Source organism: Danio rerio, chromosome 15 (genome assembly GCF_052040795.2).
Source record: "Danio rerio strain M-AB ecotype USA chromosome 15, GRCz13ab, whole genome shotgun sequence".
Taxonomy (NCBI): Eukaryota; Metazoa; Chordata; class Actinopteri; order Cypriniformes; family Danionidae; genus Danio; species Danio rerio.
This window is the reverse complement of record NC_141035.1, coordinates 19,325,727-19,352,085: the sequence shown is the minus strand read 5'-3', so window position 1 is coordinate 19,352,085 and position 26,359 is coordinate 19,325,727. Positions and strand designations below refer to the sequence as shown.

Below are 26,359 nucleotides of genomic sequence, written 5' to 3'. Positions count from 1 at the left end.
TGACATTATGATGTATTACTGTCAGAATGAAAAAAATACCCCAAAAGTATTTAAGTTGTATTAATTATTAAATTTTACATTTTAGATAATACAATCATTATAAATTCTTATTACATTTCAATATTAATTTTCACCATGTTTTAACCGTTCTAACTAAATTATCACCAATCAATTACATATACTGTAACTGGCTCTTACACCTGTTGTGAGTGGTTTTTGTAAATAAATGTGTTTTTTGATAATTATTGAGATCTGTGTGTTTTTGACCTTACTATTACTATTTTTACTATATTTAAACAAATAAGTGCAACATTGATCTACAAAAAATATGCAATATCTAAGTGTGTATTCACCTGATTCTCCGTGTACGAGCGGACGCAGCCATTTGAAACTTTTTGGCTCGAGACTTCTGGTCTCATTCACTTCCATTCATTTTTAGATGTTACAAACAGCTTGTTTTTACTGCTTTGTTGCAAACTGATATTTTCTTATTGTATTATATTTCGTCTGTATAGTCACGTAAACACGTGTTTGTAGAGCAAGTAGTTTGACCGTTTTCTGCCGTTTATTATTCCTAGTATTTCTCCCATAGACAACTGAATCAGAAATATTAAAACAATCGCAAAAACAAGCGCTCTTCCACATTGAAGAATAAGGTCAATATAAAGTATATTTTACAAGTATATACTGTATCAGCATTAAATTCAGGCTTTCAATACAATACCATGCATTTTTAAATCCACATTGGTTGTCCATAGGTGAGAAAAGGCAGTTGAAATTTAATGTGACTGCAGTACATGCCTGTAAATAATTGAATTTCCTTGCAGGCACAGGACATCAACATGATGTCAGACTGACGTTGTTCCCCAATGTCGTGGGGACATTGCATTTTGTTTGGAATTGAGAATTGGGTTGACGTCAGAACTCAATGTCAGACCAAAGTCAATGTCAAACGTGTAACCTAAAATCAACCAAATATCAATGTCTAATGATGTTACAGCTGCTATGTCAAGCTCAATTCCTAGAGGGCCACAGCCCTGCACAGATTAGTTCCAACCCTAATTAAACACACCTGATCAGTCTAATTGAGTCCTTTAGGCTTGTTTGAAACCTACAGGTAAGTGTGTTGGAGCAGGGTTGGAACTAAACTGTCCAGGAATTGAGTTTGACATCTCTGTGTTACAGCTTAAGGGTGACGTCTTTGAGAGATTGGATTTTGGTTGTCATGCCTGACGAATAAATGTCAGCGTTTGATGTCAAATAGACATTGGTTTAAGATGTTGGCTCGACATTGTATTTTGGTAACTTTCCAACGCAACCTAAAAACATAAAAATAATAATGATGATACAGCTTGATGTTGTGTGAACATTACCAAAATGACATCTATCAGACATTGGATTGTGGTGGCCATACCTGATGAATAGTATTTGACGTCAATTTGATGATGTTGGTTTAAGATGTTGGCTCGATGTCACTTTGGGCACTTTCTAACCAAACCTAAAATCAATCAAATATCTAAGGATTTGACATCTTTATTCGACGTCAAAATGACATTAAATGACTTAAATCTAACCTAAAATTAACATCTTAAAACTTTTTGTGCATACTGGGTTCTTCCAAATGCTTACTAACACAAGGGCAATTCAGAAAAGCGATGGACACTTTCAGCTTTAATACCTCGGCCGTTTTACAGCTATTTTCATTCATTTTAATGCAATGAAACACCTTTTTAAGATATTCACTTAGCAGTAGAACATTGGAAATAATACAGGGATCTGCAGAATAAATTGATAAGTAACAGATGAGTCTTCTGGCGACAAGATTACTGGTAATTTTCATATAATCAACATAAGCGTTCTCTGTCATAGCCTGGTGTGATTTTTTAGTCGTGTATAATTTGTAAAAATCTTATAATCTGCTTGTTCAGCTGGATCGGTCTGATAGTTTCAGCCAGACATGCATGCAGAGTAGCGAAGAGAATAATAATAATAATCATGATAATAATAATGTATTGACAGATTTTTTTGTTCTATTTTATTTTGTAAAATAAAATTTATACTAATAATATAATATAATATAATATAATATAATATAATATAATATAATATAATATAATATAATATAATATAATATAATATAATATAAGAATACTTCATTTCATTTTGTAAATGGTGCCCTTCTGGTCACCTTACAACAAGCATCAACAGCCATAACAGAACAAATTAAAACAATTAATAAAACGTTGCCAAACAAGATTTTAAATGTATGCTCTGTCATGAGTTGCAGGTACAAACACATTGTGAGTATAAAATAACATGATAAAAATTAGGCAAGAGAAAGCCTGCTTAAAAAGATGGGTCTTGAGACAAAATTTGAAAGTGTTAAGACTATCACTGCTCCTTAGATCCAGGGAATGCAAGTTTCATAGCCAAGGAGCCACGGAGCTAAGATCTGGCACCCATTGTGCTTAATCGAGTGTGGGGTGGCACCAGGTAAAGAAGAGTTGGCTGATCTTAGAGTGCGAGAAGGGGTATAAAAATGGAGAAGTTTGGTGAAATATTAAGGAGCAAGATTATAAATTGCCTTGAAAGTAAGAAGTAGTATTTTAAAATCAATACGAATCTTTACCGGAAGCAAGTGAAGCTAATAAGGAAGTGGTGTCCTAGAGTCGTAGAGATGACAAGAGCTGCATGGTTCTGAACCAGTTGGAGTTTATGGAGAAATTTAAAAGGAAGCCCAGAGAGAATTGCATTACAGTTGTCAAGACGTGAAGTAACTAATGTATGGATGAGAATTGCTGTGTCATTGGTTGTGAGAGAAGGGCGGAGACAAGTGATATTACGTAAGTGGAAATATGCAGTATGCGTAATATTATTGATGTGATCTTCAAATGAGAGTGTGCAATCCAAGATGACACCCAAACTCTTTACCTGTATACTCTTTATAATATAATATAATTATCAATCTATCATTTGAATATTGTGCTTTTAATTGCATACCAAGTATGTTTTTGCCAATAAAAGTTATGTTTTTGAAATATATTTCAGATGATAAAAAAGTGTACAGTGCATCTGGAAAGATTTTTTTCCATATATATATATTTTTTTTACAGCCTTATTCCAAAATGGATTAAATTCTTTTATTTCCCCAAAATTCTACACACAATACCCCATAATGACAATGTGAAAAAATAGTTTTTGAAATTGTTGCAAATTGATTAAAAGTAAAAAACCTGAAAGCTAAATTTAGAGCTTCACGGCAAAGGCTGTGAATAGTTATGTACATGGGATTTTTCAGTTTTTTTTTATTTTGAATAAATTTGCAACAATTTCAAAAACTCTTTTTTTTCACATTGTCATTATGGTGTGTTGTGTGTAGAATTTTGAGGAAATTAATGAATTTAATCCATTTTGGAATAAGGCTGTAACATAAAAAAATGTGGAAAAAGTGAAGCGCTATGAATACTTTTCGGATGCACTGTACATACATACATACATACATACAAACAAACAAACATACATACATACATACATACATACATACATACATACATACATACATACATACATACATACACAAAACCTTAATGTACATCACTGATGTGGAAAAGAAAAAAACTTAAAAGAACCATAGTGTCATGGTTCAAAAAAAAAAAAAAAAAAAAAAAAAAAAAAACATAAAGCGTCATGCAGGGAATTCTAGGAAATACCATTATGGTCATTCCCTCTATATATAAGGAAAGTTACTGTTAAACAGGTTACAGATTTTTTACTGTAGCATTTTTACAGTTTTTACCATTGAAATCACATAGAGACCTGTATTGTTGAGTTTACACTAATTTTTTTTAGACACAAAAAGTTGATATGCAGCCTGGCATAATTTACAAAACGATAATTTTCCCTTATCAACTGCTTTTGGTGATTTTTATTCCATTTTAAAAGTAAAAGTTATAACTTCATGCAGTTCAAACCGGAATAGCATGCTCTGTCAGTCTTACACGAGGGAAAATCTTTGGTGTGTTTGGGTTTCAACTTGTTCTTGTGTTTGTTTCTCAGGGAGAAGATGCCGTTCCACCATGTGACGGCAGGACTGCTGTACAAGGGGAACTTTTTAAGTCGGTCACTGTCTGAACACAGCAATAGCGAACAGCTCGCCAACATCTCTGTGGAGGAACTAGATGGTGAGCAATGACCTGACAGATACAAACACTAATGCACATTTTGTAAATTGTACTGTAAAATAATTTTAAGATTACTTAGTTATTGTTAGAAGTAGTTCACTCAAAACTGAAGAAGTATAATGAGAATAGTATTCACTACTGTATTTTGCATGACTTTAATATTAAGATGACAGTAATGAATGAGATTAAAGTAGACAGGGTTTACTGATCATAAACAGATGAAATCCCACTGTTAATTGTCAGTTTATTGTTGAAACAGAGCGAGGTAGCAAAACATTCAATATATGATGACTTTTAATGATTATAATTGTCTTCAATATTGCAAACTTCTCTACATTTCTCTTTCAATTTTGCAATTCTGAATCATAATTGTGGTATCATTTTTGCAATTAATGTAATTCCTAACTGAATCTGATGAGACGAGAAAGGTTTTGTGTTTATGACATTAGGAATATGAATAAGGGTAAATGTGTGCATATTAAAAAAAGATTTATTTGCAAATACTTTAAAGGAATTTCTTTCGCTCTAGAATTAGGCTCATAATTCTTTTCTATTACTTTATATTTTCAAAAATGGTCCCATTTATGTTACAACATGTTTTCATCATGGGAAATAAAGTAAGCTAACCTAAGCTAACCTAACTTAACTTAACCTAAACTAACCTAACTTTACTTAACCTAACCTAGCCTAAGCTAACCTATGTATATAATCTAATTTTATGAGGAAAAGCGGATTGAAAAAAAAGAACTAAAGCAGACTTTGAAGCTTGTATTCATTTGCGTTATTTATTATAAACATATTATTTATCAAGGTTTTTAGTTATGTATGTATTTATCATCATGACAAATGATGTGTTCCAAACTCTTGTTGTAAAGCCAAAATATTAATAAATAAAATGTGAGAGTAAATTTAGTATTTTGTATAAGTATCTGTGAATTATAAGTTTAAAACATTTTTGTTTGTTAAAGTGTACATCAGTCTATCTAAATGTGAATGATCCAGCTTATATTTTATACATTATTTACACTATGCTTTTTTATTTTTGCATTTTTGTGTAATTGTAATTTCATTTTGTTAATGGGAGAAGGGTTGAAAATAATATTTGTTTGCATTTTTCTGTTAAACTATCCTGCTATTTTTGTAAAAGTTTAAGGTCACACTTTGGCCCAATCCCAATTCTATTTTTGTACCTCTACCCCTTCCCCTTCCCCTTGGCCCTTAAAACCAAGTGTGAAGGGCAAGGGCATCAAAATTTCCCTCTAAGAATTGGGACACCACTGTAGCACCTGCACACATCATCATATGTCATCGTGATCTCTTGCTTTATATGAGATCAGATGATCGCGACTGCTGTAGTTATTCCAGTTGCATTATTTTTCAGTATTTATCTTTAGGAAATCACTGAAGGCATACATTATGTTGTCATAACAATATAATGTGCCAATAAGTTTGTTACTGTACTGTGTATTTACACAGTGGCCATATTTATCTATGTAAACACACCAAAACAACATTAATATTATAGCAGGCACTGTAAAAAGCTCATTCCAAGCCACTAGACTTTTCTGACAGGGTATTCGAGACAGAGTGTTGTGAGACTGCTGTTAAGGAGTTATCGAATTATAGATCGAAAAATTTAACTTTTATTTCAAGAGTTCACACTTAGCTGATGATTTACAAAGCTTATTTGGCATGCTGTCCCGGGAGAGAGCCCCGAGCTCAAGGGCTCCTCGAGCCCGGGGCTTCCTCCCGTTGGCAGAGCAAGAAGGGAGCCCGAGCTCGGTGGATCTCAGAACTCCCCTGCTGCTGTAGCTAAGGGAACGTAAGGGATTAGACAAGCTTGATTGTTATGTATGTTGAATGTCTTTGGATGGTGGGAGGAAACCGGAGAACCCAGGGAAAACCCACGCGGACACGGGGAGGACACACAAACTCCCCACAGAAACACCCACCGGTCCTATGGAACTAGGGCCGGCAGTATTCTTGCTGTGTGGCTCGCAGTGCTAACCACTGGACCGCCGTGCCGCCCAATCACAGGTAAAGGAGGAGAATAGGGGAGGAGGGGGGTTTCTTCCAAACGAAGATAAAGTGAACTGAAAACTGAGGCTATTTATAGTGGCTTAGGGCTCATATGATTGGAAGATTAGTGATTAGCAAATGCGAGACTGGCCGTGATAAATCATAAGCACGTGATCCTCTCGAAATTAGTTTATGCATAAACTTCACTTAATTTAATAAAATTTTACTTTAATTTTTATTTTACCGTTTTTTGTTTTTTTAAGCATGATGGTAAAACATGAACACAGTTATGAATTAAATAAAACATATGCTTGTTTGTTGTAAAAATTTATAATAATGACAAAAAAATACTAATTTGTGGATCTCCTTACCTCCGGGTTCAGCAATACTGCCGTTGTGGCTGGTGTATTCTGGGAAATTTTCTCACCCCTTGGTTTCGAGTGTGGTCCTGAAAAATCGTTGTTTCAGGGGCTATTCACCCCTTCCCTTTAGCCCTACGCCTTCAAGCTAAGGAGAATTGGGAGACCCCCACCCCTTAACTTGTGTCACGAATAAATGAATGTTCAGAGGGATCCAAGTGCGAGTTAAACAAAATAATATTTATTGACAAAGTCAAACAAAAATCAAGTAATGAATGGTGCTAGTGCTAGGAGAGATCGGGCAGGAATCAGACGGGAAACAGGGTCCAGAAATTAGTCCTCAGATCCTACGCACACAGACAGAACAGCACACCATAAGCACACATAACGAACTGACAAAGACACACAGAAAACGTGGCCCATATATAGACCCGAATATGAGCCTCAGCTGGCGAGCTCATCAAGCCAGCTGAGTGCCGTCATAACACGTGATCAAAACAAATACACGAGGAGAACAAAAACAAACCAACGTGATCAAACAGACACTCCGGAAAAGCGCACAAACCTGCAACCGTGACAATTTGAACACGCAAAACGACAGGGTAAGGGTAAGGGGAACGGCTAAGGGCTAGAATTGGGATTGGGCCTTTATTTTGATGGTCTGTTTGTTGAATTTAAGTTACATTGCTTCTACATGCCAACCTATTCTCATTAGATTGTAGATAGACTGTTAGGTTGGGGTCAGGGTTAGTGTAAGAAACTTAGCAAGTACATGTCAAATTAGAAAACTATCCACGTCCACACTGGCATTTCACACAGCGTTTTTGATCAGATCTCCGTCCACACTACACTGCTGAAAATGCACATCACGTGACCACATACTAACTCTGTCATGCGTCTGAGCTCCAGGCAGTCAGCAGGTGCTTTGAGCATTGAACCCCAGGTGAGAGCTGTGCACGTTAAATGGTTCATCATGGATCTAGCGCTGGATCTAATTGCACTATATTTGTTAAACGTGATATTTAATTAATTGTGTTGTCTCTATCTAACAACATATTCCCAGACTTTGGTCTTGAAACTATTACTTGTTCTCAGGTAACATGTTTTGGCTGAGCGCAAAGATAAGTTAAAGGGCACATAGTTTACCCCCCTTTTATGGTTTAATATTAATATTATGGTTCTTCTAAATGTGCCAGTTTAGGTTCAGTTCAAAACACAGTTCAGTTTTTTTATTATAATGTGTTAAAAAGTGTTATTTTGGGGGCATGTACACAGCTCCCTGTTTTAGGGGTGTGTTGCTTCACATGAAAATTAGTCCCGCCCAACGTAACAAGAGGGCCGAGCCAAGAGCTCACTCACTCTGTGTTGGGCAACAGACAGGCAGACAGAGAGAAGCAACATGAGTGAGAGGATCAGCATTTAGCCGTACATGTACAACTCGGACACAGACCAAGCAGAGAGTACAAAATCATTTGTGTCTTTGTATAGTTTTACAGCCAACTGTGTGCTAGTTTAAAGTGCAGAGTTTACACCGAGACTAATAACCACGCACACTGAATTAACTTTGACTAAGGCACTGGATGCACCGCTCTGAGCCGCAACACTGCGCACCAGACATGCACATTAACATGTTATTTAAAAGGAAACTATTCAGATGGCGCTCTGTGGCGCGGCAGAAACATGAAGTGTCCCGAATAGTGGCTGGGTGCCACGGACAGCTGCTGACTTGAAGCGCCGCTGTGTGTACTCTGATAGAAACCTACGTTTAGAATTCTAAAATGCATGGCGCTGAGCTGACTTCTGGTGTGCGACCTGCAGGCAAGTTCATTATTTTATTTTCAATGGAAAGACGCGATGTGAGGCAACACGCTCGCACTTTCCAGCGGCACCTAGTTAAGATCACAGGGAGCTTCTGTGACCGTGAAAAATGCAAACGGCTGAACTTTAAGGTAGACGCAATGAAAAGTACACATTTGCAAACCTAGCTAAAGTTACAAACAATAATTCCGATTACAGCAATCATGTGGGGAATGTTGATCTTGTGTTGAGCCAAATGAGCCTTACATCTAAAAATAGAGCAAGGGTGTTCCTTTAGTGATATCGCTTTGACTCACACGCTGAAAAGGGCGGATGTGAAACAACAAACTGAGGATATGGTGATGCGTGCCTGTCAATCAATATTGGTGGGCGGGGGGACCGCACTCCTACATCAAGTTACGGTCGCTCTAAAAACGGCTCCAATTGGTCCATGTTGTTAAATTGAAAAAATAATGACTGTGGGGTGTTTATATCACCCCTATATAAGGGTCTATACACTATACCTACACTTATGTCTGTCCAAATAGCTTAAAAAGTAGATTTTTCACCATATGTGCCCTTTAATATATTCATGTAACCACGTACACCACATCCTTATATCATGTTTTCATTTAATTGTTTTGATAGTGAAATAATGTAGCCAGGATGATACGAATTAAGTTTTAAAGTAGCCTACACTGTTACACTGTTCCCTTTGAAAATTCACTCGATGTGTTGTTGGGAGTTTGTTTTCCATATCAAAACTGCGAAGTTTGAACTTAGAAGAACAGGATGCAAGACTGAACTTTGTGCACTTAATATTGAGGAAAAGCTCCAATCAGCTCGAAAACTCTGGGGTGGTGTGGAAGGAAGTGTAACCCTAGCAAAACTTAGGCGTTTTAAAACAAAAACATAAAATAAATAAATAAATAAATAATTAAATAATAAAGTTTTATTTTTTAAATAATTTAATTTTGAGAAATGCGTTTGTAATTGGGATTTTTTGGGGCAAATTTGAAAGGTTTTACCATTATATTCATTTTGAGAATATGAGCACAGTTAACAGAAAAAGCAATGCAAATACAGCAAGCTTTTTTTTTATATGAATAACTTATTAATGATTGGTTGTTATAGAGTGTTACCCTGAAGTGTTTTTGGTCTTCATGTGTAAATCAGCCTCTAAATCATAATTCAGAAATCTAAATTTGAATGAAAATGATGATCAAAGCGGCGCGTCCCTTCAGACACACTTCATTGTAATTCAATAGACTAACGCAAAGCCTAATCAATTTAAGCTGCCTTTGTCAGCAGAAAGAAGCTCATGAAGTGAAACATGTTGAACCCTAGAGGCCTGAAAATAAATGTTTAAATGACATATTAACACCGCTGGGCATCTGCAGATATTAAGCTGCTATACGAGTCATTGACTTTGTTGGTTTTGCTGTGAAACAGTGTAAACTGTGAAGTGCAGCTGCTTGAAGGCCTGCTGGTGTTGTATTGATTGTATCAGGAGGGGTCAGCAAATATTCTCTAACACCTTAATCAAGAACATCACTGGAGTTCTTACTATTTTAGTGCTCTGTTATGCTTTTTTTTATTTAGCCTTTCATGTAGCTGTTTGTGTCTGCAAAGTGTCTAATATCAAAGTGCATGATTAATGGAGTTATTGTCTCTTAAAAGAAAAGCTGATCCTGAACTGCCTGAAACAAGTCGTTAGTTATTCCTCTCTCACTTGCACAAACCTTTGTAGGTTTGGAACAAACTATTGCCAATCTATAGCTGTTTCCATCCACCTTTTTAAATGTGCATCAAAACATAGCTTATGGTCTTCATATATCTACTTTGATATTTGAGCAGTAGCCAGGACCTGAGTTTAGTTTGTGTTGTAACTTAGAATATGCTTGTTTTCAAACTAGTGTGGTAAAACTGCTGCCCTTGTTACTTTTTGTATCATTGTGCTTTAGGAAAGTGCTGAGCTAAAATTCAGATTTGATAATGAGGGTTGGGTTTCTGATATGTGATAGACCAATCACAACACACAGACCAATCAGAGCAGTGCATTCTCTCAGAAGACCAGGGTGTAGAGAGAGCAGACAATGACAATGACAATGATTTGAAAAAAGATTTTTTTTAAATTGTTTCAAATTTATTATAAATAAAAAACTTGAAAAATCACATGTACATAAGTAATCACAGCCTTTGCATTGAAACTCTGAATTGAGCTCAGGTACATTCTGTTTCCACTGATCATTCTTAAGATGTATCAGCAGCGTTATTGGAGTTAATTTGTTGTAAATTCAGTTAATTGGACTTGATTTGAAACGGCACCTGTCTAAATAAGGTCCCAGGGTTGACAGTTATGTCAAACCACAAACAAAGCATGAAGACAAAGGAATTGTTTGTAGACCTCCGAAACAGAATTGTCTCGAGACACAAGGCTGGGCAAGGTTACAGAAAAAAATTTCTGCTGCTCTGAAAGTTCCAATGAGCACAGTGACCTCCATCATCCATAAGTGAAAGATGTTTGGAACCACCAGGACACTTCCTAGAGCTGACCAGCCCTCTAAGCTGAGTGAATTGGGGGAGAAGGACCTTAGTCAAGGCAGTGATCAATAACCCGATGGTCACTCTGTCTGAGCTCCAGTGTTCATCTGTGGAGAGAGGAGAACCTTACAGAAGGACAATAATCTGTGCAGCAATCCACCAATCAGGCCTGTATGGTAGAGTGGCCAGACAGAAGCCACGCCTGGAGTTTGCCAAAAGGCACCTGGAGGAATCTCAGTCCATAATAAACAAAATTCTCTGGTCTGATGAGACTAAAAATGAACTCTTTGGAGTGAATGCTAAGAGTTACATTTGGAGAAAATCAGGCACCGCTCATCACCACGCTAATACCATCCTTACAGTGAAGCAGTGAAGCATCATCAGTAGGAACTGGAAGACTAGTCAGGATAGAGGAAAAGATGAATGTACAGAGACATAATGAATGAAATCCTGCTTCAGAGTGCTTTTGACCTCAGACTGGGGCGACGGTTCATCTTCCACCAGGACTATGACCCAAAGCACACAGCCAAAATATCAATGGAGTGGCTTCACAACAACTCGGTGAATGTCCTTGAGCGGCCCGGCCAGAGCCTAGAACTAAATCCTATTGAACATCTCTACACCGTCGCTTCCCATCCAACCTGATAGAGCTTGAAAAGTACTGCAAAGAGGGTTGGGCAAAATTCCCAAAGACAGGTGTGCCAAGCGTGTGGCATCATATTCAAAAACTCTTTTTTATTACTTAAATATTTTTTACTATATATTTATTCATTCCTTTATTTTCTTGTCGGCTTAGTCCCTTTATTAATCCGGGATCGCCACAGCGCAATAAACCGCCAGCTTATCCAGCAGGTTTTTACACAGCAGATGCCCTTCCAGCCCCAACCCATCTCTGGGAAACATCTACACACACATTCACACACATACTCATACACTACAGACAATTTAGCCTGCACAATTCACCTGTACCACATTGTAACACCAGGGAGTGACACCACAACAGAAGGTAGGATCCAATGTGCAGGTTTATTCACAGTCAGGCAAGCAGTGGTCAATATGGGAGCAAACAGGTGTGTGAGGACAATCCAGAATCATAGTCAATTTAACAAGCAAGAGGTCGAAAGGCAGGCGGCAGACAAGGAAAACTAAATGAACAAGGCTAGGTTCAAAACACAGAGAAACAAGACCAGGATAATGCGTTGTAATGTAACCTTACAGATAAACAAGACTCGGCAAACTGAAGGAGTGAATGAGTGGCTTAAATAGTGTGTGTTAATCAGTCTCTGAAAGTACTCAGGTGTGAATGTAAATCAAGCTAAATGAGAAAGCAGGTGTGTGGGTGAAGAGCATGTATGAAGTTGAAGTCCATTAACTGGCAGATTTGTAGTTTCATGAGTGAGTGTTTACCAGCGACATCTGGTGGTTTGTTCACTGGTAAACATGACACACATGTCTTTGGACTGTGGGGAAAACCGGAGCACCGGAGGAAACCCACACGAAGGCTGGGAGAACATGCAAACTCCACACAGAAATGCCAACTGAGCCGAGGTTCGAACCAGCAACCCAGTGACCTTCTTGCTGTGAGGCGACAGCACTACCTACTGCGCCACTGCCTATTTTACTATATATATTACTATTATATATATACTATATATATATATATATATATATATATATATATATATATATATATATATATATATATATATATATATATATATATATATATATATATATATATATATATATATATATATAATAAGTACATGTTCAAATACTTGTATATAAAATTACAGCTAATATATTTGAACATGAATGCACATATTTGTAATTCCAATGGTTTAAAAATAAACAGCAATTTTTGGCAATATTTTGAAATAAATTGCATATATGTACTTTGCATATATTGTCATATATCAAATTTCTATATGGCTAGTAGTAACAGTAATGCTTACCTCTGTAATTAACTTGTTACTAGTAAAAATTAGTAGCATTGGTGCATTTTAAGCTACTTTGTCATTCTTAGAATTAAGCTTTGAATGTCTGTTGAATGTTATATTTTATGTAGTCATTATGAATTTGTTATAATATAGCCTATTATTGTAAATGAGTGACCTGCAAAGGTGTGTAACTCACTTTGACAAACAGGAGAGACTAGCTTTCACCACAGTAAAAATGTTGTTTTTGAAAGTTGAAAGACATGTCTGAATTAACTTTATGTTTGTGCTATCACAAAGTTATGTTTTTGATAGCAGAAGGTTGCTAAGCAACAGCTAGAGGCACACATATTCAAAGGCATGGAAAAATAGTAGAGGACACTGAAACGCATGTAGACAATTTGACCTTTATGGCCATTCAAAGTAGAAATACTCACTTTTAAAACAACAATGAAAAATACAGACATTTAGTAAAAGTCAGGGTATTGAAGTAATATGGGTTTATTTTAAAAAAAGTTGTCCAAAAATTTTGGTTATTTTATTTTGTAGTTAGTAGTTCTAGTTTTTGTTATGTTTTTTACATTTTTAAATGATGTATAAGGCGACACTAGAGTAGCCGTGCTGTTCCATGCTGTATTCTTTTATTAACTGAACTCAACATGATGACGTCACTCAGGTACAGGTAGCACACTCATACAAAATACATGACAGTTTTAAACAGAAAATAAGCTATTTTGAAGAATGTTAATGGACGCACATTGGCTCAGTGGTTAGCACTGTCACCTCACAGCAAGAAGGTTGCTGCATGGTTCGAGCCCTGGCACTGTGTAGAGTTTGCATGTTCTCCCCTTGTTCGAGTGGGTTTTCTCTATGTGTTCCGGTTTCCCCCACAGTCCAAAGACTGTACAGGTGTATTGGATGAGCTAAATTGGCCATAGTGTATGAGTGCGTGTGTGAATGTGAGAGTATATGGGTGTTTCCTAGTACTGGGTTGTGGCTGGTTAGCTGGTTTTAGCTGGTCGGGCAGCCTGGTTTTGAGGGGTTTTGGCTATTTCCAGGTTGGTCTTAGCTGGTCAGGCTGGGAGACGACCAGCTAAAACCAGCTTGACCAGCTTAGCTAGTTTGGGAGGCCAGCCAAAACCAGCTATGTCCTGCTTAAACCAGACTGGTCAAGTTGGAAGGGCATCTGCTGTGTATAACATATGCCAGAATAGTTTTAGGTTCATTCTGCTGTGGCGATGCCTGATAAATAAGGGACTAAGCTGAAGAAAAATGAATGAATGAATGAAGAATGTTAATAACCAGATGGCCATTGACTTCCATTGTTATAAGACATAATAGTAACTACCGTCAACTTTGGTTACCATCATTCTTTAAACTATATTTTTGTGTGTGTATTTTTGACGACTGTTGATCTTTGAAATGAACAGGTTTACATCAGATGAACAGACAGAATTGAAAGCACAAAATGTTTTCAGAAGGTTGTGTTCAAAACAGGCTTTACATCCACAACAGACGACTTATGTATATATTCATGAGTTTTCCTCGTTTTGCGGAAACAAATCTAAAGGCTTTACTGTGCAAACACCTTGCAGCACTCCTAAAATTTCAGCGCTTGTCAGTGTCTGCGAGGAATAACAATTACGAGCCTCCTTTTCTTCTGACAGATCTGGTTAATTGGCTCTGAAACATAACTGTCAGCGCAAATGGCCATAACGCTTGATCTAAAAGCCATTTGTGTGGCTGTAATTTCCAGAGCATGTATAAAACACTTAATGGTTGATAAATAATTTTGCAGGTATGTTTTTATGTCTTCCTGACACTGATTATTGTTACAGTACTTATAGGCATCTGCTTTGCTTGGTTGAATGTGATCTGAAGTTCTAAACCTAAAATGGTAATTTCTATATGTCTTAAAAAAGAAAATCATAATCATGCTCTGCTCTAAAACTTTTAATATCTCACTAGATATTGCTTTTCTCGAGTCCTCGTGTTGAAAGTTTGATAACTGATAATATAATTATGTCCATCGAGGGTAATTTCTTGGGTATTTCTACCTAATTAGGTTTTTTATAGGACACAAAATTGCCTTTGTCAAGAGGATATTGAGTCGTCCATTAAGCAGTAATCCACTCTCATGATTATTTTTTTGGTCTTATTAGAGACCTTTGTGTTCTAAAAGATTGTTAATTAAATCTATTATTTCACAGAATTGAAACCTGAAATCATGGAAGTATGCCCCGGTAATCTTCTCGAAATTATGCGTGAAAACTCCTTAGTACAAGAATAACTAAAAATATCATAGAAATCAATATGGATTGGAATAACTGTAAATATTCCAGAAAAAGTCAAGTGACCCTGATGATTATTAATTATTTAATTAATTAATTAACAATTAGATTTTTAGCATTTTTTAATTTTTTAATTTTATAGTTTTTTTTATGTTTTAACTGAATTTTATTTATTTATTTTTTGTTTATTTACTTTATAAATGGCTACATTTACATGGACATCAGTAATTGAATTATTTGCTTTAATCTGAATAAGACAATTATATGATAAAGCTGTTTACATGAGTTGCTTTTTAAATATTCCATTCATGATCCTTTTTTGCCTGTTAAAGCACATAATTCGCTTAATGTCAATTTTAACTGCAGTTTTGCACTTTTGCTTTCATTCAGGAACATTTCATGCATGCCCCTGTGACAAGCGAGATATTGGATGCGAGTATGAACTGCTGGAAGACTGCTGTTTTAATGGGATATGATACCGCACGCTGTATGGGAAAAAAAACCCTCAGCATTTCGTGAAGCAGGTGTCTGTAATCCTTCACTGACTAATAGTATCAAACAGCTGTGTGTTTATAGACTATCCTGGCACAAAGTCCTACACATTGGCAATAGTTTGATTGAAGTGTTTACATGTCTGTACTACACTTCAATAATGCGACTAAAATCGGCATACTCCATATGTCTTAATTCGATTTCTGTTTAGCTTGATTATGACTTTTATTGGATTAAATAATACAAAAAAAGATAAATAAGGGACTAAACTGAAGGAAAGTGAATATTATTATTAATGAATGATAACAATGTGTATTGATTTTTAGCAAATGTGGAATTAAATACATGACTAAGACAATTTCATCCAAAACTTCACCAAGAAATTTGTTAAAAGTTAATTTTAAAATCGCATTTAAAAAAAAAAAAATTTCTAAAAATGTGTCAGATCAAAAATGACAAATAATATTGAAATTTAGCATTGGTTTCATCATCCTTATATCAATATATCGTTATAATGTTTCACATTTAACTGGAAATTGCCCTTAGAAATCTTTATAAAATGCAAGTAATGCCCCCTCCCCCAAGAATAAGCAAACTAATTTTAAATTATTTTAGGATTTATATATTCGATGACTTTAAAAACTATCATTACTACCAATACAAAAATAATATTGTATAGCTAATCAATCACACTATTCATAATAAGCCAATAGAAAAAAAAACAAAAACATTTACTGAGTAGTTTAGCTGTTACGAAGTGGTTCTGACAACGAAGTTGAGGATCCAAATGCAGCATCTTTATTGACAACTAGGGATGCACCGATATGGATTTTTAGGCCGATACCGATAACCGATAATCCTTCAGACTTGGAGGCCGATAGCCGATATGTATAGGCCGATAATTTTTGCCCCCGGAATCAGATTTTGATTCAACACCTGATCATTGAGCTCAGATGACTTTATGACAAACACAGAGCATAATATAAAGACAGAATGTGCTGCGAGTTGAGAGCCCATATTCTGGATTTAGTGACCGGAGCACCTAGGCTCTCCCCCGTTGATCTGTGAAGACTGTCAGATGTGTGTGTGTGTGTGCGCGCGCGGTGACAGCTCTCACGTACGCTTGTTATAATCAATTTGAATATTCCGATCAAACTGAATACAATCTTTTCATCAACATCACATGGCAAGCAACGCGTTGATAATAACAAATAATCATATTAGATTATAAACAGCCCGACAAGTTGTTGTTTAGCACGTGTGCAGGGGCTGCAGTTTGGTGTGTATATGTGTATGAAGTGGAGAGGGAGAGACAGAAAACAGGAGCGTTTTTTTCGCAATGAGAGTGATAAATGATTGGGCCAAGTTACATGTGTCCTTGTTCATTCACCGGCTGCAACAAAAAGAGAAGGGAGTTAATCCCGAAACTAATATTTTTCAGCCCTAGAGAAACAGGTAAATCTCCCCTGCTATCTCTAACACAACAAAGAGATAGAGCAGGAAAGGTTTACACATGTAATATTTTTTCCTGAGGCGATTTGAAGCAAAATACACAACGCCACTCAATCAAACACATCTACAATGATAAGAAATATGGTTGCTTACTGAGTTATTAACGCTAAGCAATACCACATGAAGAAAGGACGGACTATGAAAGAATAATCAGTGTGAGGAGAGCTTCATTATAGTGCACTGGGCAAGTCTAAACAAGTTCTGCCCATGCGAACGCGGCAGGCAGGTCTGTACAATAGCGTAATTTATTCATCTTAAAGATATCGGCCTAATTTAGACTTTGGATCGATAACGATAATCTTAAAAAACCACTTATCGGCCGATAATGATATGGCCGCCAATATATCGTGCATCCCTTTTGACAACAATAGTCAGGCAGGCAATGGTCAATAACAGGTGCAAACGGGTTCATAATGGGCAGCCAAAAAGAGTAGTCGGTACGCAGGCAAAGAGGTCCAGGCGGCTAACAGCAAGAAACAATAAACAACAAACAAAGCAAGGGTTGAGGAAACATAGAAAGACAAAACTAGAAAACCCTTCATAGTGTACAAAAACAAGACTCATCAAAGTCTGTAAGTGTGTGTGCTGTTTATACTGTTCATTTAAGTAGTCTATCAGGCCTACTAGTACAGGAGCCAATCATCGATCGATATATGGCGAATAAAGCCCACCTATTAGAACATGAGCCAATCATCGATCGCTATATGACGAAAAAAGTCCCTCTTTTAGTACAGGAGCCAATCATCGATCAATATAGACTGACCATTCTCTGAGGCAGGGGCATGGACTAGATGTGAGTTTCTGCAGATTTTGTGTGATTTGGATGTTTAGAAATGAAACTAACGACCAAGATGTTGTTTAATTGTATTAGAGATTCCTAATATGAAATACAATTGTAAGCTTTGCTAGCAGTTTTGGAGAATTTGATGTTTCTCCATTCAGACAGAATTGCCGAGCATACTGGCCGAGAGGGGTTTCAAAGATGGCCACCGATTGAAGTTACTAACTTTAAACTTGACTCAACTTGGTGATTGACAAAACTTACAAAAATAATATTTTATCAGTAGTTTTTTTTTTAAATAAATTTTTATATAGCAATTCTTCCTTTGAAATATATTTTCTCTTATCAAATGTGTAACTGAATACAGGACCCCTTATTAGGTTGCATTACTTGTTACTATGAGTGTTGCTGTGCAGTCATAAGTCTTGATTTAGGCGCATGAGAAGAGTGCATTGTGTCATCAAAACTCAGAAAGCTTTAGTTTCCTGCATGTTAATTCCCAGGCTGCTTGACTTCAAATGGCGTGAGTGTGTAAATTACCCAGTGTACCGCTGTGTGCTCGAGCAGCAGTGCAACCGCCGTGCTCTTCGGAGATGTGACACTCAAGTTCTATTTTAAAACACAGAACCTTTGCTCACACAAGTTTCCTCCTCAAAGAAAAATTGTTTATAAAATATGCATCTAACGGAGCTCGTCTACATTGCAGATACAGTGCCAACCGTTAATACTGGCATCCTAGATATGAATGAGTAAAGGAGCCTGGGACAAATCTCTTCATTGTGTTACCTTTTAATCTTTTGTGTAAAATATTTAAGGTATAGTTCACCTAAAACTGAAAATTTACTCACTGTTCACATGTTCAGAACCCATTTGATTTTCTTTCATCTGCGGAACACAAAATAAGATAGTTTGAAGAATGTTTGAATCCTGTAACCATTGACTTTTATGGTATTTGTTCTTCATACTATGGAAGTTACTCTGAACAGCTAATTTGAATCAGTGAGTCATTTACTGAAGACTCACTCTCAATGGATAATTTGAATCAGTGCTTTTATTACTGAAGACTCACTCTGATAATTTGAATCAGTGAGTGTATTACTGAAGACTCACTCTGAAGAGATCATATGAATTAGTGAGTTGTTTACTGAAGACTCACACTGAAGAGATCATTTGATTCAGTAAATTATTATATATATTTTTTTTTTACTGATAACTCCCTCTGAATAGATCATTTGAACCAGTGAGTTTATTACTGGAGACTTTTTAAACAAATGATTTGAATCAGAATGGATAATTTTGAATCAGTGAGTTTATTACTGGAGACTCCCTGAATGAATAATTTGAATTGGTGTAGTTATTGCTGGAGACTCACTCTAAACAAATCATTTGAATCAGCAAGTTTATTGCTGAAGACTCGCTCTAAACAAATTATGTGAATCTTTAAGTTTATTACTAGGGACTCATTCTGAATAGATTATTTGAATCAGTGAGTTTAATACCGGAGATTTACTCTGAACAGATCATTTGAATCAGTGAGTTTAATACCAGAGACTCACTCTGAACAGATCATTTGAATCAGTAAGTTTAATACCGGAGATTCACTCTGAACAGATCATTTTAATCAGTCAGTTTAATACCAGAGACTCACTCAGAACAGATTATTTGAATCAGTGAGTTAAATACCGAAGATTTTTACTCAGCTACTTAGGACATGTAGTGGAGTAAAAAGCCCATTTTTTTGTTTTGCAATGTAGTGAAGTAAAAGTTTCCCAAAATAAAAAAAGACTTTGATAAAGTACAGATACTTATAAAATGCACTTGCTCACAGTAGTGAGGTTACACTATAGTTACTCTCCACCACTGCTATTCAATTGGAATATACAGTACTTCAAAAATATTTATCTCATATGAATTTAACAAAGGGCGAAGCAGTGGAGCAATAGGTAGTGCTGTCACCTCACAGCAAGAAGGTCGCTGGTTCGAGCCTCCGCTCAGTTGGCGTTTCTGTGTGGAGTTTGCATGTTCTCCCTGCGTTTGCGTGGGTTTCCTCCGGGTGCTCCGGTTTCCTCCACAGTCCAAAGACATGCGGTATAGGTGAATAGGGAAGGCTAAATTGTCCATAGTGTATGAGTGTGTGTGTGTGTGTGTGTGTGTGTGTGTGTGTGTGTGTGTGTGTGTGTGTGTTTGTGTGAATGTTTCCCAGAGATGGGTTGCGGCTGGAAGGGCATCCGCTGCGTAAAAAACTTGCTGGATAAGTTGGCGGTCCATTCCGCTGTGGCGACCCCGGATTAATAAAGGGACTAAGCCGACAAGAAAATGGATGAATGAATGAATGAATTTAACAAAGACATTTGTTTTTAATAAAACTTCAGCATTATAAATTACAGTATATGTTGTCAAAGAGAGCAGTTTTTTGTTCACAATTTAAATAAATGCTGAGAGGCTTAATCAGCTATAAATCACATACCATTGCGATCGGAATTTAGAGAAAATTATTTATATCATTTATTACATTTCCCATTAATTGTATTTTATTAACATCTACCCCAACCCTAAACCCAACCCATGTAAAAACAGATATGGAATGGAGTCGTCTCTATTAGTATAGCTTCTATATAATATAGTGTAGCTAATTAGTCATGTGGATGGATGATTTTCTGATGATGGTCTTCTGAGCCTGCTAGTAGATGCAGAAGTCCATTACTGGCCCATATCTATCAGCTGATAACCACTGATAACACCCATTTAATCGAGTGATAACATTTGAAGCGAGTGTTTTCAGAGCCTTCTTTGCTCATATTTACCAATGATGCCAAAATTAGTGTAGGGCACTAAATAGTTGCTTTTCAGAGTTTTTGATTGAGAGATATCAAAATAAAAAGTCATGTTTGTGTGTCTGGTTAAAATTAAGATATGTAGCTCTCCTTTAGCCATTTAAAAGAAAAGTCAAGTAAAGCCGCTGGTGTAAAAGCAGGTGTAGTTGGTAAATCTCTGCAAACATTGCTTAGAGGAGAATAAGCAGTTCTTATTCAGGGAAGCCACCTGAAGTGTTAAGGCACACACTTGTTTGTTTTGGCAGAGATCCGGGAGGCGTTCAGAGTCCTGGATCGGGATGGCAATGGGTTCATCTCGAAGCAGGAGCTTGGCATGGCCATGCGCTCTCTAGGGTACATGCCCAGTGAAGTGGAGCTGGCAATCATCATGCAGAGATTGGACATGGATGGTGAGTCCACCTTCTCATAAACATAAACACATTGGTTTGCTGTCATGGTGGGGAATTGGCATTGACTTCTATTGGTTTTATATTGCAGTAATGAAATTCTTTCTCCCTAACACTAAATGTAAATGTCAATACTTATTATGTTTATTTACGTGTTTTGGCATTGAGAAGCTGGGCTCTTATAATGTGAAAAGACTTTTTTGCTCAACAAGTCCATTGCTTATTTGATCTAAAATACAAGAAAATGTGACTTATTATTACAAAAAAAATCTTTATTTAGATGTAATTTATTCTTGTTTTGAAAGCTGAATATTCAGCATCATCACTCCAGTCTTTCGTGTCACATGAGTGTTCAGAATTCATTCTGATTTGGTGCTCAAGAAATATCAGTTAAAATGTATACAATGTATATTAACTTGTATGTATAAGTATGTTAAAAAAATTTTAAGCTGCTTAATTTTTTGGACACTTCAAAACCCTTTTGAAAGATTGTTTGATTTATAGAGAGTTAAAAAAACTGTTTATTTTAATATAATACATATCTTTGCTATTACTTATGATTAGTTTAGTGCAGACTTTAAGGGTTGTGTTTAAAGGATGCAAATGTGTGCTCATGCTTCAATTGTAGAAAATCAGGTTATTTTTTTCACATATCGTACTTTCATTATATAAAGCTACTCTGCTAAAATTAAAATGACTGTCATATTTCTTAGTTCCTCTGAAAGGCCTGTCCTAAGGAGGCTCTGATTGGTCAGCTAACATAATGTGCTGTGATTCCCAAACTAGCTCCACTTCACTCCCATATACAAGCGTGTTCTTTTGCACTGTATAATCAGTCCAGTCAGAGCAGCTGTTAGCAGCATTAGCTGCCTGAATCAGACAGAAAAATGAAGAGCACAAAGTTGAGCCTCATGCCTGGTCTCTAAAATAAAATCTGACAAATGTCTTTCACATACATTCAGAATAAGCATGTGTAAGTAATATGAAACGTTCACATATCTTTTGTGAGTTTGTTATTTGAGATGTAGTACGCAGGGCCGGCACATAAAGAGACATAGAGAGACGCTGAAGACTGTGGCTGTTTACAGGAGTTTGACTGATATGAATTTGTAGCTAAATTGTTAGCTGTGCCAAACAGCATTTCCCGTTGGTTACATCCTTGTTTATGCCTCGTTACAACATACCGTTAATACTAGAAACTGTGCCTGTAATTGATCAATTTTAACAAATAAACATGCTTATAGTAACCTACAGCTTGTGGCTCACAATCCACAGCTTCGTCTGTTGAAGGAGTTTTAACCAAGTCCAGCATTGAAATGGGAAAGATTCTGGAAGCTGTCCTTTGTCAAATGCTAGCTATATATTTTTTATAATTCTGCGGAACATAATTTAATGAAACTGTAAGCACTTTTCTCTCTGTGTCGTGTCCTTTGGGAGCCCAAATAGAGAAACAACAAGCTCTGTGTAAATAGCAGCATTTGCATGGCATTTTAGCTTTCACTGCTTTAACATTACAGGTCCTCTGGCCATGCCCCTTCACTGTGCAGGGTGTGTGCGCGTGGTGAATGCACGGAACCAGAAGCCCTTGTGATCTCATTAACCCAGATGTATTTTTTGTAGTCCTCAAATTCATTCCCTGTAGGCTTCACTAAGCTAACTCTGTAAAAGCTAATGTCTCCATTTGCATTGAACTTTGAGCATCTTACATTTAGAGATGTTGTTTATGTTCACAAAGCTACATTATACATTAACTAAAGTTTAAAATATGATATCATAGTGGACCACCCTTAAAAAAACAAAACAAACGTAAAACGAATTAAAAAATATAACAAAAGTACATATGTGTATATAATATTTTAGGTTCCTAAAATACTTACAGTAACCTTTACATTGAAGTTACCTTAATTTTACCCACTCCAAGAAGTGAATATTTTTTTGTTTAAAGAAATGTGATTTGACAATCACAATTGAGCTTCAATGCTCCCTTGACACAAAAGACTGGCATTTGCAGAATCTGCTACTTTTTAGTGTTTATTTTACAGTTTTTTTTTTCTCAATTCAGTTGGCTTCAATTTCATCTCCCGTAAGCCACCAAAACTAATCTGCAGGTTCTTTGGGCTTACATATTTTGTATAGGGAGTAGAGTATAGGTAGAAATGAATTGATAAAGCAGTAATATTTTCTCTGCTTCATTGGCATATGCTCATAAAATAGAAACTTGACATTCTGGCTGTTTCTCAATATGCGTTCTTGTCTGTACTTGCGTTCTTGTGTCCTCGTGAAACGCCATCAACAGTCGCCAAAGTACTGTTCCAATTCAAAGTTCACATCTTGCCAAGTACAGATGAAATTCCGGATGTGTACTTGCTCTGCCCCTTTGGCCAAGGATACATCAAGAGGTGACTTGTTTGAACTTGCGAAGCTCAGGTATCCCAGAATGCATTGCAGCGTAACCAGCAAGCGCTAATGGCGGAGGAGGAAACCCGCACGGTTTTAAAAATAATCTTTTACTTTGTCACAAAATAAAGTTCTAAGAGTTTTTCAGGCGAGAAAGTAGTTGTTTTAAACTCAAATCGGCAGTTTATTCACAAAGATAGCGCGTCTTTAACGATGTGGCTCAACTTATGCGGACTCCGACTCCCAGCTGAAGTGGATTTTATACTCTTTAAAGTGTGAAGTTAATCTATATATTCAAATTATATGTGTATAATTTGCTTGTAGATTTGCCTACCATTAAAACAATTAAAGTGTTATGTAAGGGGAAAGGGCCCGAGGAAACCACTAAGGGTCACGAGAAGTGGATGAGAAGAGAGCAGGAGAAAGCCTGAGTAAGCAACTAAGGTGTCTCAGGAAATGGATAAGAATAGAGCAACATATGTGTAAACAGAGACGTATAGATGAATAAGATATATGGTTAACAGGTTGGGGTCAAGGGTTAAACTAGGGGGATCTTGTGTGACAAGTATAGAACAATGTGAAGAGTAGCTGCAGACTTGTATATAAGCAGGCCAGACCATCAGTGAGTCAGAATTTTTCAGACAGAGATGCTACTGGGGTCTCCTGAAAGTTCTCCTTTGTTGTCGACAATAAAGTATATTCTTCTGATATTCATAACCTCCAGACTGAGTTTGATTTAGTAAGAGAAGAACCAAGAAAACCACCACAATTGGCGTCCCTCTTGGTGGGCTGGAAAGGAGCAGGACTGGTGTTGCTGTGCATGCTGGACTGGAGAGAAAACACAAATATGTGGCCACAATAAAAAACGGTAAGCGATTTTATGCTTATTAGTTTGTGTTTTTTCTGCCAGGACCTGCTTGTACAGGTAAATACACTTGAACTGTTTCTCCAGCTTTAAAGAATTAAAGTAAATGTAAAAAAGATATTAAAGAAAAAAGAGGTTTTGAATAACAGAAGAAAAAGAATTTGCATGCAAATGATCTGTGTTTTCCTAAGTGGGCCTTGATGGATAGGATAAACATTAACTAGTAACTGTTACTCAGATTTGGGAAATTATTAATGATGTAAGATATGCATAGAGCATTTATAAGTTTTAAGAGAGAGTCTTTAATGTGTGGTGACAGTTAAGAGATTAAAGCAGAGTAAGGTATGCAAATGATCTGTGTTTTCCTAAGTGGGCCTTGATGGATAGGATAAACATTAACTAGTAACTGTTACCCAGATTTGGGAAATTAATAATGATGTAAGAAATGCATAGAGCATTTATAAGTTTTAAGAGAGAGTCCTTAATGTGTGGTAACAGTTAAGAGATTAAAGCAGATTAAAGTAGAGAGATGCGCGCTAAGACCTACGATACCGCTTTGTTAAATGAGATAAACAAAGGGCTGCATGGGTAGGCGAAAGCCTGTGGTTACCGCTCTAAGGTTAGAGGGCTGCTCGGACAGGTCACTCAAGAGGAGTGTAGTGTAGAGTATTTATTTAATTGAAGTGTTTGTGTATTTGCTGCTTCAGATTGTGGCAAAATAGTCCACATTGGTGGGCAGAGAAGACTGCCTTCCTCCTCCTTGAATGAAATGAGGATGGGGGGATGCAGCTCCTGTTACACTGAGTGGAGGAAAGGAGTGAATGAGAAGAGGAAAAGTAATAAGATTAGAAGTGTGAATGTGTTAAAAAGTTTGTTTTCAAAAAAAGAGTAGGTTAAAATAATGATTATAGTATATTATAATATAAAAGGAGGGCTGCATATGTGTGGTGTGATTTAAAGAGCAAGAAGAAAAGTGATTGATGCAGTTTAAGAGAAGAGATTATGATAGAAAGAAAGGAGTCTCCTAAATTAAAACTAATGGAACATGTTGCATTTGAAAGACACAGAGTAAAAAGCAAAAGAATAAACATTTTTCTGAAATTATCTTTGTGTTTTAAGTTTGAATATGTTAAAAAAGAACAATAGGCAGAGTGGACTTAAATTCTTTACATAGCAACAGGTGAAAGACAGTCTGCTCCAGGAGGGGGGTAAGGGAGAGATTTATGGTGTCCATGTGTGAACAATAAATAGATTGTCTATTTACAGCACTAGGGAAACAGAGAAGAGGAGAGTTAAAAGAGAGGAGATCAAACTATAGATAAAATAATGACATAGACTTTAACATAATTGTGGATAGAATATAAGTTATTAATGAATAGATATATTATAAAGTAGTATAGTAAGATAAATGAAATGAGGAAGTACTAATAATAGTTATATTATATAGAAAAGAGTTTGAAACTCTACTAATGAAAAAGAATAAATGAAGCCATAGTGATCAATAAATATAGAGATAAAGGAAGTATGGAGTAAAAGAATATATTAATAAACAAATAGATTTTCTAAATAAATATGAATGAATAACATATAAGTTAGGTCTTTGATTGAGAATAAAATAGAAAAAGAAAACTTGAAAAATTAATATTGATTAACTGAAGATTTAATTAGAAAATGTGTAAGCTTTAAAATGTATAAGGAATGTATAAGAAAACCTAAGAGCTAAAAGCTCAAATTACGGAAAGGAAAAATAATAAAATAGAAATAGAAAAAATAAGTCCACTGTTTCAAGGATAAAAATAGACGTTTAAAATAAGCTTACAATATAGGCACATTGAACAGATAAGATAAAAAGTAAAAAGCAGTAACAATCCGAAGAAATAATTGACTTTAGAGAATTTGTTTGTATTTAAGGGCAATAAAAATGTCTTTCTCAAAATCAGCTATGTCATTTATTTGTAGTGAAG

General features: G+C 36.2%; 1 protein-coding gene across 4 annotated transcripts in view; it reads left to right on the top strand.

Moving 5' to 3' along the window:
• The window catches only part of caln1 (calneuron 1), a 174,644-nt gene that overhangs the window by 55,730 nt on the left and 92,555 nt on the right, over positions 1-26,359 (top strand). For 3 of the 4 annotated variants that reach the window (XM_087283872.1, XM_087283871.1, XM_087283874.1), the window contains 2 exons: positions 4,057-4,181; positions 20,993-21,136. In XM_087283872.1, the coding sequence (XP_087139998.1) occupies positions 4,064-4,181; positions 20,993-21,136 (262 nt within the window). In that variant the 5' untranslated portion in view covers positions 4,057-4,063. Of the gene's footprint in view, positions 1-1,123; positions 1,243-4,056; positions 4,182-20,992; positions 21,137-26,359 lie in introns of those variants that run through there. The other variant, XM_087283873.1, reaches the window with a different exon arrangement.